Source organism: Chionomys nivalis, chromosome 4, assembly GCF_950005125.1.
Source record: "Chionomys nivalis chromosome 4, mChiNiv1.1, whole genome shotgun sequence".
In the NCBI taxonomy this organism is placed as follows: Eukaryota; Metazoa; Chordata; class Mammalia; order Rodentia; family Cricetidae; genus Chionomys; species Chionomys nivalis.
The window spans coordinates 63,405,654-63,420,176 of NC_080089.1; the positions used below are offsets into that span (position 1 = coordinate 63,405,654).

Below are 14,523 nucleotides of genomic sequence, written 5' to 3' on the forward strand. Positions count from 1 at the left end.
CAAGAACAATTGTTTCCTGTACCCACCCCAAGGGACCCTTGTTGCTCCTCAAAGACCCAGCCTGACACCCAAAGAGAAGCAGCCACCCAGAAATTCCCAACAGTATCCCCACAGTCCTAACTGTGGATAGCAGGTCACTCACAGCTGAGGGGCCTCCCAGGGGTCCTTGGCCGGGGTGGCGTTTCAGCTGCATCTCCCTCCACCTGGCATCCAAACAGCAGCTCCAGCTCCTTGGCATCAGGAGGAGGGATGGGGTATCTCCCAACTGCCATCTCCACCAGAGAGAGCCCCATGCTCCAGATGTCTGACTGCACGGAGTAGTGAGTCCCCTGGAGTCTCTCGGGCTACAGGGGAGACAGATGGTCACACCTCTTAATCTAGCCAGGTCCCCAGGGCTATTTCAGTGCTTTTACCTTCTGGTGTCCCTTACTGATACCTCACACAGTTAAAGCTCCTCTGGCCTCTTAGATGTGGCCTGTATTTATTATGGCTCTGACCTCTCCTTACTGTTCTACTTTCCCTGGCCCCTGCCTCAGCTGGCAGCATCCAAGGAGTCAGGGTCCTAGCTGCTTGAGGTTCCAGCTTTGCCCAGTCTGGCCTCTGTCCTGCACAAGCAGGGTGGCCTGTCTCAAACCCACATGAGAGGCTTATCGTGAGTTCCAACTCAGGGACTTAAACATTATGTGATCCTGAGTCTCAGTTTTCCTATATATAAAACGGGTCTGCTGCTAACTGGTAACAGTGACGACAACACAATATCCAGTCTACTTATTAGTGCCACAGCAGGGACCAAGTGAAATGAAAACCTTTAGATGTTGCAGAACAGTATACAAACATGAGCTGACAATGATGGGAAGTGCCAGAAAGGAAATAGCATTGTCTGTCTCTACACGGAGCATTAGTTCAAGCAGACATGTATTTCAAGAATCCTATGAAAAAACCTTCACTCTGATCATAGTGTATTTATTTAGACACCCACCCATTATCCCATGGGATTTTCCACCAACTCTAACACTGAACTATTTTGAAACTAACCATATAACCACAGAAACCCAATCACTAAACCGTGGATCAATAAGTCCTAAGGCCTAATTGAGTTTGAACTTGAGAGTTGACAATTGAGTGTCCCAGGGTACAAACTGCTCAACTTCCCTATCTAGGGAAGAGGCAATCACGATGCAAAGAGCAGAACTTCCCTGTAGCCACTGGAGTTGGGTGGGGTGTGTGTGTACTAATCCCTTGTAGACTCTACAGTAGGGGTGTAAAGTAAGAGTGTTGTGGAGTCACAGTGGGAGTTGGGGTCAGTAGGGAGCCAGAGGGGGCATGGACATAGCCCCTACATAGGGAGTAAGGACTGCAGGCTCCTTAGCCCGGAGCCAGAGGGGACATGGACATAGCCCCTACATAGGGAGTAAGGACTGCAGGCTCCTTAGCCCGGAGCCAGAGGGGACATGGACATAGCCCCTACATAGGGAGTAAGGACTGCTGGTTCCTTAGCCCGGAGCCAGAGGGGACATGGACATAGCCCCTACATAGGGAGTAAGGACTGCAGGCTCCTTAGCCCGGAGCCAGAGGGGACATGGACATAGCCCCTACATAGGGAGTAAGGACTGCTGGTTCCTTAGCCTTAGCTATCCTCACCTCCTATATAGAAACCATCATCTCTACTGATGGTAAAACTGCAGGGATGGATTGCGACACTCAAGTGTGTGACAGCTCTTTGTGTATGAAACACTGGGCCAGGACTGTCCTTAACATCTGGACCTGCATTTTTCCCTTGGTTCTGTAAAAACTACCAACTCTAATCCTCCTGTAATATTCCCTGTAGACTTCCATCTTGCCCTGTAATACTTACAAATGGGCTATCCAAAGACCCTCTCATTCAGTCAACCTGACAGCATCCACTTACCAGCCATTCCTAACATTCTCAATGTGCCAGACCCCTGCAAGGCCCTAGGAAAGACACCTGGGTATTCCTAGAAGCTTGAGGTACAGGAAAGCGAAAGACTCCATGATGGCATGACCATGGACATGGGGACAACTACATGCAGCGCTCAGGTGACAGTGGGAGCCAGCAGAGTTGGGCTCAGGAGGGAAGACTGCCAAGATGGGGTACTGACTGGGCCAGAGCAGACTCTAAGCAGGAGCTGGACAGAAGTCAGGTAAATGACCCAGAGACATGCAGCGAAGAGGAAGGAGAGAGGGAGGTAAATGACCCAGAGACATGCAGCGAAGAGGAAGGAGAGAGGGAGGAAAGATGCAGAATGGAGGAAATGATTCCAAACAGACTCTAAGCAGGGCCACTAGAGGATAAAAGGCTGGGGACCAGCAGTGGGACAGCTGAGCTATGGTCATGTCTGTGTATCTTAGTTTGAGGATCTGACAATCAGGTAAGATGTCAGGTGGCTTCTCAGTCTTTCCAGGATGGAAGCCAGACTGGAGCGAGGAGAGCACAATCCCTTCTAGTGGCTGAAACCCCAATTACCTGTGAACATTTATGAAAGGAAGATACTAGCTCTCTCTGTGAGGGCCACTGTGTCTAATCCCTCCTTTCTCAATCCCTATGCATCACCACACAGCACAAATCTGGGGCTCTATGGTCTATAAAATGTGGCTGTTTATGCTAAGAATGAAGCCAACAGAGACACTGGAGGAAGGGAACTTCAGTTCGTACCGACATGTATGACCTCGTGCCTACAAAGGAGTTGGCCATGGAGTCAATTAGCTGCCCGCTGACCCCAAAATCACAGAGTTTGATCTCCCCACGGGAGTTCACTAGGATGTTGGAAGGCTTGACATCTGTGAAGAGAGAACAAGAAATGAGAGAATTAACACTGGTGGTTTGGGAAAGGAGGTCAGTGCTCTACAGACCATACATGCCCCATCACAGGCAATCCTTGACTTGCGAACTCCAGACACAGTTGACAAAAGATGTCTACTCTTTGAGAGTGCAGACCCGGTCATATGACTCAACAGAAGGGGTCAGTTATCATGAACAAGAGCAGGGCATACCAGCTCTTGGGAGGCAGAGGCAGGCAGACCTTTGAGTTAGAGGCCAGCCTGGTCTACAGAGTCAGTTCTAGGACAGCCGGAGCTACACAAAGAAACCCTGTCTCTATAGCGCAAAAGGAAAAGGAGAAGGAAAAAAAAAGAAACAAAGATTCTAAAGTCTGTTACTTCAGACACCCACCCCTACTAGCAAGACACAGTATTTGACTACTGATTAGACTAAAAAGGAATGACTGTAAGATCCTCCTTCCTCAGTTTCCTGGGATCACAGGGTTTCTCTATGTAGTCCTAAATATCTGCCCTATAACATCCCTCTTAGCCCCTTCCCTGAGCCAGCTAACCCACATCATCGTCAGCCTCACTTGAGACAGCTCCAGCAAGGCAGGGAGGACTCTCACCTTGTTAAGGCCCAAGCTTAACAAAAGAATGAGCATATCTACACTCACTGTAGGCATAGGCATCTGATACACAGGGCACACCGTAGTGTGGTCTTTCCAAGACCCAGCCCTCACTAGAAATGTCAGGTCTAGCAACTCTAGAAACTGTAGAAACCTCTCTGCAACTCTGCTTCCCACAGAAGCCCCCAGAGCTCAGGCATTAGAAGGAATCTTAAATGCATCAGGTTTTTCTCCACTTCCAATACAGATCTAAGGTACCAGAGCTTATTCAAGGTCACAGAGCAAAAACTGTCCTCTGTCTAGCGTCCTACCATATTCCTCATGACCACATTACTCAGCAGTCTCTCACCTACTTGTCACTGAGCACCTGCCTCAAACAGGCACCCTGCAGTACTAGGGAAAGAGCGGGGACATGCTGCCAAGTTCCCAGTAACATCCGGTCCACATGCAACTGGTGTCAGGTGATAAATCAACCAATATTAAGTGTATAATGCCAGATAGTCCACAGCCAGGTGAGAGCAGGTAAGTGTGCGAGGATCACCATTGGGGAGCTACTTTGATAGGTGGAAGGCGAGGGGCCATCTGTCCCTTCTCCAACACAGCTTACAAGAGACCCTTCTTGTAAGGACAGACCTCGTAAGAGGACAGACCTCGGAAGTCACATGTTCAGGATATGGGGCCGACCTAGAAAGAGCCAGGGGTGTAATGTGCCTGTAGGGCCTGGTAGGGGCAGCACATGGAATGCTTCCAACATGAGCCTTCTTCCCTAATACCTCTCACCCATCCCAGATGTCTCCCATGGCCTTTCTGGTATGACCTGAAGCAAGAGAGAAGCACTGGCTTGACCCTTGTCACCTACACTACATGTAGTCTTGAGCAAGTCCACTTATCTTCTCTGACAGGGGCAGCTGATATACTACACATACACCATCTCCAGAGGTGACCTCCTCAGCCCAGAGCATCCCCTCCTGGGTGGTTGCATTTGCTGGCATTGCTGCTTCTCTCCCTCCAGGCTCAGCTGCCACTAGATGTCTTTGCATCTGATTTCTATTCACATGGCAAGCAGGCCTCTGTATTCAAGATTACATAACCCTCTTCTCCCTTCTGAGCTCCAGCTTTAGCCTCCTAGACCCGCCCCAGGCTGCAGAGATCACTGGGGCTGGAAAGAAATGAGAGGATACCCTTGAAGGGCTTTACCCTGTTCTGACCCTTCAGGCTTCAGATACACTGCATGCAGCCCTCCTGGTGACCAGAAGACTTAGCAATACTAGCGTATGCTGTGGGAGTACCAGCCAGAACATGTTCTTTACCCTACCCCCACCCAGTTAGCCCAGCTAACTCTTCTTTGACAGTAGAAAGTGTGAGATGTCAAACAAGGCCAGCATGGATTCATTTCCTGATATCCAGAGGTACCTTAGTTTAGCTTCTCAAAGCTGCCAGCCCTCCGCATACTCCTCTCCCCAGATTATCCCCTCCACCCTGTACACATGGCAACTAGAACTCGGCCAGGACAAAGACTGCTGTGGCTCCCATCTGCCTTGAAAAACAGCCCAAAGCTCCCTTTCCTGGCTTTGCAAACTTTCCAATGTTTCTTATCCCCCATCTACCTTCCCTTTAATACAGGCTGGTCTGCATCTAACTGCCCCAGAGTTAATGCTGCTCCTCGCCAACTTTTACTGTTCCCTGCATCTGAAATATCCTTTCTACTCACCCTCTGGTGTCTACATTTGGTATCTAGTATCTCCTAGTCCCATTCCCAATGTGGGAGATTTACCTGAGCTTCTTCCCACACTTCCCCAGCAGATGCCTCAAAAGTGAGTCACATGAGAGGCCCAGTACTTCTGAATGGCTTATTCAAGCCTCCAGTTCTGTCCCAGCCCTTCAAGATCAGGTGTTGTTAGCCAAGCAGTATTCTGTGTGAAGTACCCCCTGGGCTTCCAAGCTGCTAAGAAACCCACCCAATACTGAATGGTGCTTCCTTTCCTGCCCCACTGGTCTATTCTCTTTAGCAACGGGGAATCTCCAAAAAATAGAGCAAAGAGCAGGCAGAGGAAGAGTGCTTATCTAACTAGCACTTTCGAAGCCTGGGTTCCATCCACAGCACCAAATAAGAAAACAAAACTCAACAAAAGAAGTTTTATGTAAAACTAAGTGACTAAAGTATTCTTTTGTGACACCAAAATAACCACTATTCAAAGCTTCCTAACTTTTCCCAAGAGCACATATTGGCAAGTTTGACTTCTGGACATTTCCTACCTTCTAAAACAAGAGATCTGCATAAAATGCTCTGGGAGCCATTTGTTTATGCTACAAACACACAGAATAGGATCCTGCACTAACTAAGTAATGAGCAAAAGGGCACAGTCCTTGTCCCAAAGGATGTGATCCTCAGACAGGTAGTGTACACAATATGACCATGAAGACAGACGGAGCTATGCCTCAGTTCTCTGAGTGAGCTCAACTGGTATCACCCACTGATGGCTGCTGCTTACTAGCAAGGCTAGCAAGCAGGTGAAAGAGGCAGAGCAACCCCAGGAGATTCCCTGTCTGGTGGGTTCTTTTTTTTTTTTTTTTTTTTTTTGGCTAAACAGCATTCCTTAAGATGGAACTTAATGGCTAGGCATGGAGGACGAGAAGGGCAGGAGACAGGTGTAGAGGTGGGAAGCCCAAGAGAGTCAGAGGAGGGGATGGGAGGAAAGGGCGAGAACCCTGCAGAGGAGCAAACAGTGACAAAGATGGATAGCAGACAGGCTTGTCTGTGACAAAGGCTGGATCCAAAAGTGAAGGGACCTTAGGCAGTAAGAACTGGTCCCTCATTTGTTTTAAAGGCAAATGAGCTATTGTATTTGTCATTATTTACTTTTTTTTTTTAAGACAGGGTCTGTCAGGCAGTGGTGGTATACGCCTTAAATCCCAGCACTCAGGAGGCAGAGGCAGGTGGATCTCTGTGAGTTCAAGGCTGGCCTGGCCTATAAGAGCTAGTTCCTGCTAGGGCTGTTACATAGAGAAACCCTGTCTCAAAAAGACAAAGAAAAAAGGGTCTCAAGAATTCAGGCTGGCTTCAAACTTGCTGTGTAGCTTAGGATGACCTTGAACTTCTTATCCTTTCGCCTCTAACTCCCAAATGCTGGGATTAAGGATGTAGACTACCACACCAGGGTAAGTAGTGCTGCTGATAAACCTAAGACTGCATGCACTCTAGGCAAACAGTACCAACTGAGCTACATCCCCAATCCCTAATGAGATTTCCTTAAATGCTGATTTTAGGTTTCAAATGACTCCCCCTTCCCAGCATGCTTAGCAGAACATTAAGAACCCTCTCTCTAAGATGGAGAAATAGAAGGAGAAAGGAGCTGACCCAAAAGACTCTACTCAAAGTCTTCACGGAGCTACTTCTGGCTACCCATGACTTCAGAGAACTAGCTAAGCAGCAGAGATAAAAAACTAAAAACAAGCAAACAAAAACTCCAAAAATTCCAAAGACTTCAATTAGCCATTACCTGCAAATGTAATCTTTTTCCATCTAAACTTCTTTCCCCCAAAGTGCTGATAAAAGGTTCCCAGTTTCCCCACCAAGTTCCACTTCTCAAGAATGGGTGTAGCTGGGGCACCTAAGGACAGCTGAGGCTGGCTAAGAGTTTGGGCAAGCCAGCAGACCCAAGCTGAAGGCCCAGGCCTGTTGCACAGTCTCCCTTTGCTCCTAACAGTAGCGGTATGAGGGTACTGGGAACTCAGAGCAGATAAAGCCGCGACTCTGTCATAATAGCCGGGTAACCTGAGAGCAAAGGTTGGGGTTTGAACTCCAGACTCCTGATGGTGTGCTCATCCCAAAAACCTGGAGAACCAGGGCCCTGAGTACAGAGCCCACACAAACCACAGGAGTCATGCCTTGAGGCTTGGAAAAGCTATTAACAAGCTGTAATTGGCTGTGGCAATAAGCCTTTTGGGGAATGGACTGAATTGGGGAAGGATGAACTCCTGGAAATCCAGGTGTGAGAGAAACCCTACCTACTCTACTCTCCACATGCTGCTGCGTCCTCAGTTCCAGCCCATTCAACCTCCACCAGAGTCTAACTGCAAGAGGCCTTCAAGGCATCTCCACCTTTGGCTATAACTGAGTTCAAGCAGCAAGAAGAGCCTGTAAGTTAAGTCCTAACCAGCAACTATTTTTATCCCCTCCTCTTTACTGCCAAGCCCAGCAACCACACTGCAAGGATTTTCCTCTTCCATCCAAGACACAATAGGTTTTTAAATGCTTTCATAGTGTGCCCTCCTGTACCCTCTCACCAACTCACTGTCTACCCAGCCTGACAGTAATGGGCACACAAATCTTGTCAGTGACACACGTTACAGAGTCCAGGGTTCCATTCTTATAGCACATGCTATTTTGAGCAGTAGTACAGATTTTGGAAACAGAAAATCCAGAGTAAGATGTATAAGGGTGACATTCAGAGAGCATAGTAAGTGGGGTCCTGGAAGGATAGGAAAAGAGGTCAGCAAGGGAAATTCTTCCAGCTCTGGGTCCTTCTTTTCTCATTTCTATGGCCCTATAGCAACATCTGGCAGAGCTGGTCCATATCATATACACGGAAACTGAGGCTTCACAATGAAGTTCCTTGCCAAAAATAAAAAAGTAACTGTCCCATCAAAGATGGATTCACTGGGGCTAGGGCAATGACCCTGGCAGTGAAGTGCTTGTACAAGCACAAGGACCTGTGTGTGATCCCCAGCACCCATGCAAACAGTGGGGCACAGTAGTACACAAGTAAAATTAGTGCTTCGGGTGAGGGAACAGATGGATCCCTGAGGCTCACCATTTAGTCAAGCTAGTCAAAACACTGAGCTCCAAGTCCACTGAGAGACTTTGTCTCAAAAATAAAGCAGAGATCAACTGAGGAAGACACAGTGTCGACTTCTGGTATACACACTTACTCGCATACACCAACATGCACACACCCACATGTATATATGTGCATACCCTACAAAAAAAGAACCCTCCTTGATTATGTTTCTACTGCTGTGATAAAACACCATGACCAAAAGCAACTCTCAGGTCACACTCCGTCACCAAAGGAAGTCAGAGCAGGAACACAGAAGAAGAACTGAAACAGAAACCACACTCTACTTTGCTGACTGACTTGTTCCCCATGGTTTGTTCAGTCTGTTCAGTTTGTTCAGTCTTCCTTTCTTTTCTTTCTTTCTCTTTAAGATTTATTATAGGGCTGGAGAGATGGCTCAGAGGTTAAGAGCACTGGATGCTCTTCCAGAGGTCCTGAGTTCAATTCCCAGCAACCACATGGTGGCTCACAGTCATCTGTAATGAGATCTGGTGCCCTCTTTTGGCCTGTAAGCATACATATAGACAGAACATTGTATACATAATAAATAAATACATCTTAAAAAAAAAAGATTTATTATATATACAGTGTTCTGCCCGCATATATGCCTACAGGCCAGAAGAGGATACCAAATCCCATTACAAGTGGTTGTGAGTCACCATGTGGTTGCTGCGAATTGAACTCAGGACCTTTGGAAGAGCAGGCAATGCTCTTAACCGCTGAGCCATTTCTCCAGCCCTGCAGGAGTGTTTTTTTTTTTTTTTTTTTTTTTTTTTTTGGTTTTTCGAGACAGGGTTTCTCTGTAGCTACGGAGCCTGTCCTGGAACTAGCTCTTGTAGACCAGGTTGGCCTCGAACTCACAAAGATCCGCCTATCTCTGCCTCCCGAGTGCTGGGATTAAAGGCGTGCGCCACCACCGCCCGGTTTGCAGGAGTGGTTTTTAAGGAGAAAAAGGAGACGTCTGTGCTAATGTCAGTATGTGGACCCAGGCTCCACCAAAGCCAGGCACCATAGATAAGTCCGGACAAGGGGCTGGAGAGATGTCTCAGAGGTTAAGAGCACTGGCTGCTCTCCCAGAGGTCCTGAGTTCAATTCCCAGCAACCACGTGGTAGCTCACAACCATCTGTAATGAGATCTGGTGCCCTGTTCTGGCCTGCAGGAAGAACACTGTAGACATAATTAATAAATAAATAATTTTTTTAAAAAATATTTATTTATTTATTTACTTATTTATTTATTTATTATGTATACAATATTCTGCCTGCGTGCATGTCTGCAGGCCAGAAGAGGGCACCAGACCTCATTACAGATGATTGTGAGTCACCATGTGGTTGCTGGGAATTGAACTCAGGACCTTTGGAAGAGCAGGCAATGCTCTTCTTAACCACTGAGCCATCTCTCCAGCCCTAAATGAATAAATTTTTTAAAAAATAGAAAGAAAAAAGCCCAGACAAGAGTTCAAGAGGCCACACACCAACCGTTCTTAGTCTGGTGAAGGCCATACTTAAAGGAGTACAGGAGAGACCGACAAGGGCATAATTCAGTCCTTGTGTAGTCTAGATCCATAGACAGTAACCAGCAACCATGTGCTTATCACCAGCTTCAGCTGCAGTTCATTTGTATGCCAAACATACTCCCTCTAAAATCCTAGCCTTTTCCTGACAGGACGAAAGGGAGCCCACTGGCTCAATACAAATCCCAACCCTTTGCATCATTGCACCCATCAATCTTTGATCTGACTTTTCCTGCTTCTCCAACTTGGACCAGAACCTCTGTGAGGGCAGGAGTTCAGAATGTTTGTATGTTCAATGTTTGTTTTTTGGGTTTTTTGTTTTGTTTTGTTTTGTTTTTCGAGACAGGGTTTCTCTGTGGCTTTGGAGCCTGTCCTGGAACTAGCTCGTGTAGACCAGGCTGGTCTCGAACTCACAGAGATTCACCTGCCTCTGCCTCCCAAGTGCTGGGATTAAAGGCGTGCGCCACCACCGCCCGGCTGTTTTTTGGGTTTTAATTGAAGGGAAGGGAGACAAAGTCTAACTTTTTTGTCCTGGCTGGCCTGGAACTTGCCATGTAAACCAGGCTGCCCTTAAACATGGTACATCCTCATGCCAGGTGATTTGGGGAGGCAGAGGCCACCCCAACTTTCTGTGAGAAAAGCCCCAGGACAGTGCCTGACAAGGGACAAAAGTCATCTAAAAGAGAGAGATCTGCCTGTCTCTGACTCCCAGATGCTAGGATTAAAGGCACCACCACACCCTGTCAATGGTTTTTTATTAAATACCATTACCTTGGTGCTATTAGATAGTCACTGGCCAGGGTTTCATCTGATCCTAGGCTGTTCAAAGAAATGGAAGAGGTGAGACTGAGAAGTTACTGACAATTCTGCTGAGATCACTCAAGGGGCCAATGGTAGAGTAGGAAAGAGCCTCCTATTAACTTTGTTTTTTTTTTTTTTTTTTTTTTTTTTTTTTTTTTTTTTGGTTTTTCGAGATAGGGTTTCTCTGTGGCTTTGGAGCCTGTCCTGGAACTAGCTCTTGTAGACCAGGCTGGTCTCGAACTCACAGAGATCCGCCTACCTCTGCCTCCCAAGTGCTGGGATTAAAGGCGTGCGCCACCACCGCCCGGCCTTTGTTTTGTTTTTTTGAGACAGGGTTTCTATGTAGCTTTTGGAGCCTGTTCTGGAACTAGCTCTTGTAGACCAGGCTGGCCTTGAACTCACAGAGATCCACCTGCCTCTGCCTCCCGAGTGCTGGGATTAAAGACGTGTGCCACCACCGCCCGGCTCTCCTATGAACTTTTACCTGCAGTCAAGATGCTAAAGGGAAGGACATGGTTTGGAAGCCACTTAATTAATGGGCAGCAGCTCCCAGGAGATTCAGTGCTACAGCCACTACCTAGGGGCAGTCACTGTGTGGGGTAAGTCACCACTTACCTCCAGCAAGAAAACTTAAAATCAGCTGTTCCCATGAAGAAGACAATCCCACAACAGCAGTCTCTAATTAACGTGGTTCCTAGACTCAAGCTGAGAATGACTCTACCATTGTTCCTCCATGGTATCTAGCCTTATGAGCTGGCTTCCATCTTGTTTTGGCACTGGTTAATAACCTCGTTCCTGCAGCTCCTTCATGGTCTGAGAAGCCCCATTCCTGTCTCTCCAAACTCCACCCACTCAGAGAATCACTAATAAAGGGAAGGCGCAAAAAGCCCTGTTCCACATTGTTGGCAGCTACAGCAGCTCCTCCCCTGAAGTTGCCAGCAGTTCAAGTCCCCCCACTAAAGTGTTCCGTTTTTGACCATACTTGGGCACAAACCCAGCTTGTGGCAGACACCTCTCACCTACAAGTTATATAATCTCCCTGCTTTAGGTCGGGTGTGTGGCTTCTCCAGCCTCTAAATTTCTGGGACTGGAGAATCCGCCCAGGAGTTGCTTTGCTCAAATAAACCTTTTGTTATTCTTTTTCATTTCAGCTTGATCAAACTTACTGCATGAGCAGAAAAACCTATTATGGAGTACAAAAAACCTATTTGTCATGGAAAACCTTTTACTTTTGTTCTAAATATTGGAAATTGAACTCAGCCTTATGCATGCTAAGAACATGCTCTGTTATTGTGCTACGCCCCTACTTTTAATTTACTTGCTTTCAACATTCATTCCTTCTCCTCGACTTCTATTAACAGATTCCATCCTTGTCAGTGGGATCTGCTCCTTCTGAAATGCCCAATAGTTTTGTTTGGATGTCAGTCACGAGGCTCCATCTATGGGAACAACAGTGACATGTAACCCAGGTGGCCTACCACAGTACTTTAATGCCCTGGCACAAACACTAGTCCAGGTGAGAGCAGAACCCCCAGCAGAGCCAAACACTAATGTGGACTAGGGAGAGTAGGTGAAGTTTTATCTGGCTGGGGTAGAGTACATTCAGGACCTCATGTATAAGTGGCAAGTAAGATTCATGCTGCCCTCACTAAAGAGAATCTGCATAGCCAGGTGGTGGTGGTGCACATCTTTAATCCCAGCATTCAAGAGGCAGAGAGAGGCAGGCAGATCTCTGTGAGTTTAAGGTCAGCCTGGTCTATAGATCTGGTTCCAGGACAGGCTACAAAAAGCTACACAAAGAAACCCTGCCTAGTGCGGAGAGGGGAGGACAGAGGAAGAGAAGGGCTGAAGAATTTGCCTGAAAAGAAAGCCATTCAAAAAGAGGAAGACTAAGTTGATCAGAGTCCTGAGACTCTAATTTTAACCCCATCTTCATCACTGCCTTCAGACTTGCTGGTGACTCAAGCCAATATATTCCATCTTCTGATTAAGTAATCTTAAGTCTGACACAATCAAAGAATCCTGACTAATAAGGTTCTATTAGAAAGATGGTGGGGGTAAAAAAGAAAGTTGGTGAGGTAATTACAGATCCTCTTTCTTCTGGAAGACATAATTCATCTATGAACCTTCTCTATGGCCTTCACATGACTCATCCAGCAACTGCACTTGGCAGGTATTCTATAAATATTTTATAAATATTAATTACTTATCTTGGATAAAGGAAGATACTGTGAGGAGGGAGTAGTTAACATGGAGGGGCCTAGTCATGAACCTACACATGACTATCACTGGAATGTCACAGACTTCCTGCCCAGTGCCTGGCCAGCAGCTCACAAATCACATGTATCAGAGTTCAACACAGACTGCTCTTCCCATTGGATATCCAAGGGAAATAGAATACAAGGGCCTATAAAGCACCACAGCACATTCCAGAGGACTAGTTCACCACATAGAATCCATAATTTGGCCAAAGTGTGAGCACTGATTACCTGAGAACATCAGCCATACTGATGCTGGAAGTGTGCTTCATGAAAGCAGAGACAAATCGTTAGGAATGAGAACGAGAGAGAGAGAGAGAGAGAGAGAGAGAGAGAGAGAGAGAGAGAGAGAGAGCTGCTTGTCCAGACAAGGTAAAGTACCTCACTAGAACCAGAGCCTACACATCTAGGAGAAGGTACCTGTCCAAACAACACCTGAGAACAGCTAGTCATATTCTACTACTTCTCACTAGCAAAGTAATTTGTAAACAAGGCTAGCTTTATATTATTGACATTTTCTTTTTTGTGAGAGAGGGTTTTACCATGCAACTCTGGCTGATCTGGACATCACTATGTAGATCAGGTTGGCCTAGATAGAATTCAGGAGATTCACCTGCTTCTGCCTCCTAAGATCTAGAATTAAAGGCCTGCACATCATGCCTGTTTACTAATATATTGTAGAAGACTTCTGTATATATTTCTTGGTTGTCCTAGAACTCACTCTGTAGACCAGGCTGGCCTCAAACTCAGAGATTTACCTGCCTCCCGAGTGCAGGGATTAAGTGTTTGCCAGCACCACTCGGCTTCTAAAGTAATTTTTAAAGAGAGATTCTTGGAGCTGTGACTGTAGTTGGTGTAGAGTGCCAGTGAGGTGCTCATGCCTGTAACCCAAACATCCAGGAAGCTGATGATGGAGGACTATCACAGATTCAAGGGCCACACAGTGAGTTTCCAGCAAACCTATTCTACAATGTGAAAAACCTGTCTCTCAAAAGAAAATAAACAAAAATGCACTGGGAAGGTAGAGGCAGGTGGATCTCTATGAGTTTGAGGTCAGCCTGATCTACATAGTGAGTTCCAGGACAGCCAAGATACATAGGGACATCACCTCAAAAACCAACAAACTAAACGAGCAACAACAACACATATACACAACAAACAAACAAAAAACATTAATACAGGGCTTTTTTTGTTGCTGTTGTTGGGGTTTTTTTGTTTGTTTGTTTTGTTTTGTTTTTTTGAGACAGGATCTCATCATATAGCCCATATAGCTCTGGCTGCCCTTGAACTCACAGATTCACCTGACTCTGCCTCCTAATTGCTGGGACTAATGTCATGCGTCATTATGTCTAGCTTAGTAAAGGGCTTTCACTCCAAAACAAAACATGAAAAAAGATATGACAACCTTCAGATTTCAGCTGTAATTAGGAATGTAACATCTGGCAATACTTTCTCACCTCTGTGCATAATCTTGTGCTTCTCCCGCAGATATGTCAGGCCTTTTATCACCTGGAGGAAAGGAGGTTAAAAAGAAGGGAAACTGGAATGGTACTGGCTTAGAAAAACAATGGCTCTCTTCAACATTTCCACTAACAACAACAAATCTGCCTAATCCAGCAGCATATCACATGTTCTATAGCGTATTACTGTCAGGTGAAACTGAGGATGGCAAGTGTAAGTAACTTTTCAAAACACCCTATAAGAG

General features: G+C 46.4%; 1 protein-coding gene across 1 annotated transcript in view; it reads right to left on the bottom strand.

Annotated features, from left to right (window-relative positions):
- The window catches only part of Map2k1 (mitogen-activated protein kinase kinase 1), a 74,116-nt gene that overhangs the window by 7,326 nt on the left and 52,267 nt on the right, over positions 1-14,523 (bottom strand). Inside the window, exons 5-7 of the mRNA XM_057766855.1 lie at positions 14,276-14,327; positions 2,675-2,799; positions 143-344 (exon numbers count right to left, since the gene is read on the bottom strand). Of these exons, the coding sequence (XP_057622838.1) occupies positions 143-344; positions 2,675-2,799; positions 14,276-14,327 (379 nt within the window). The remainder of the gene's footprint in view (positions 1-142; positions 345-2,674; positions 2,800-14,275; positions 14,328-14,523) is intronic.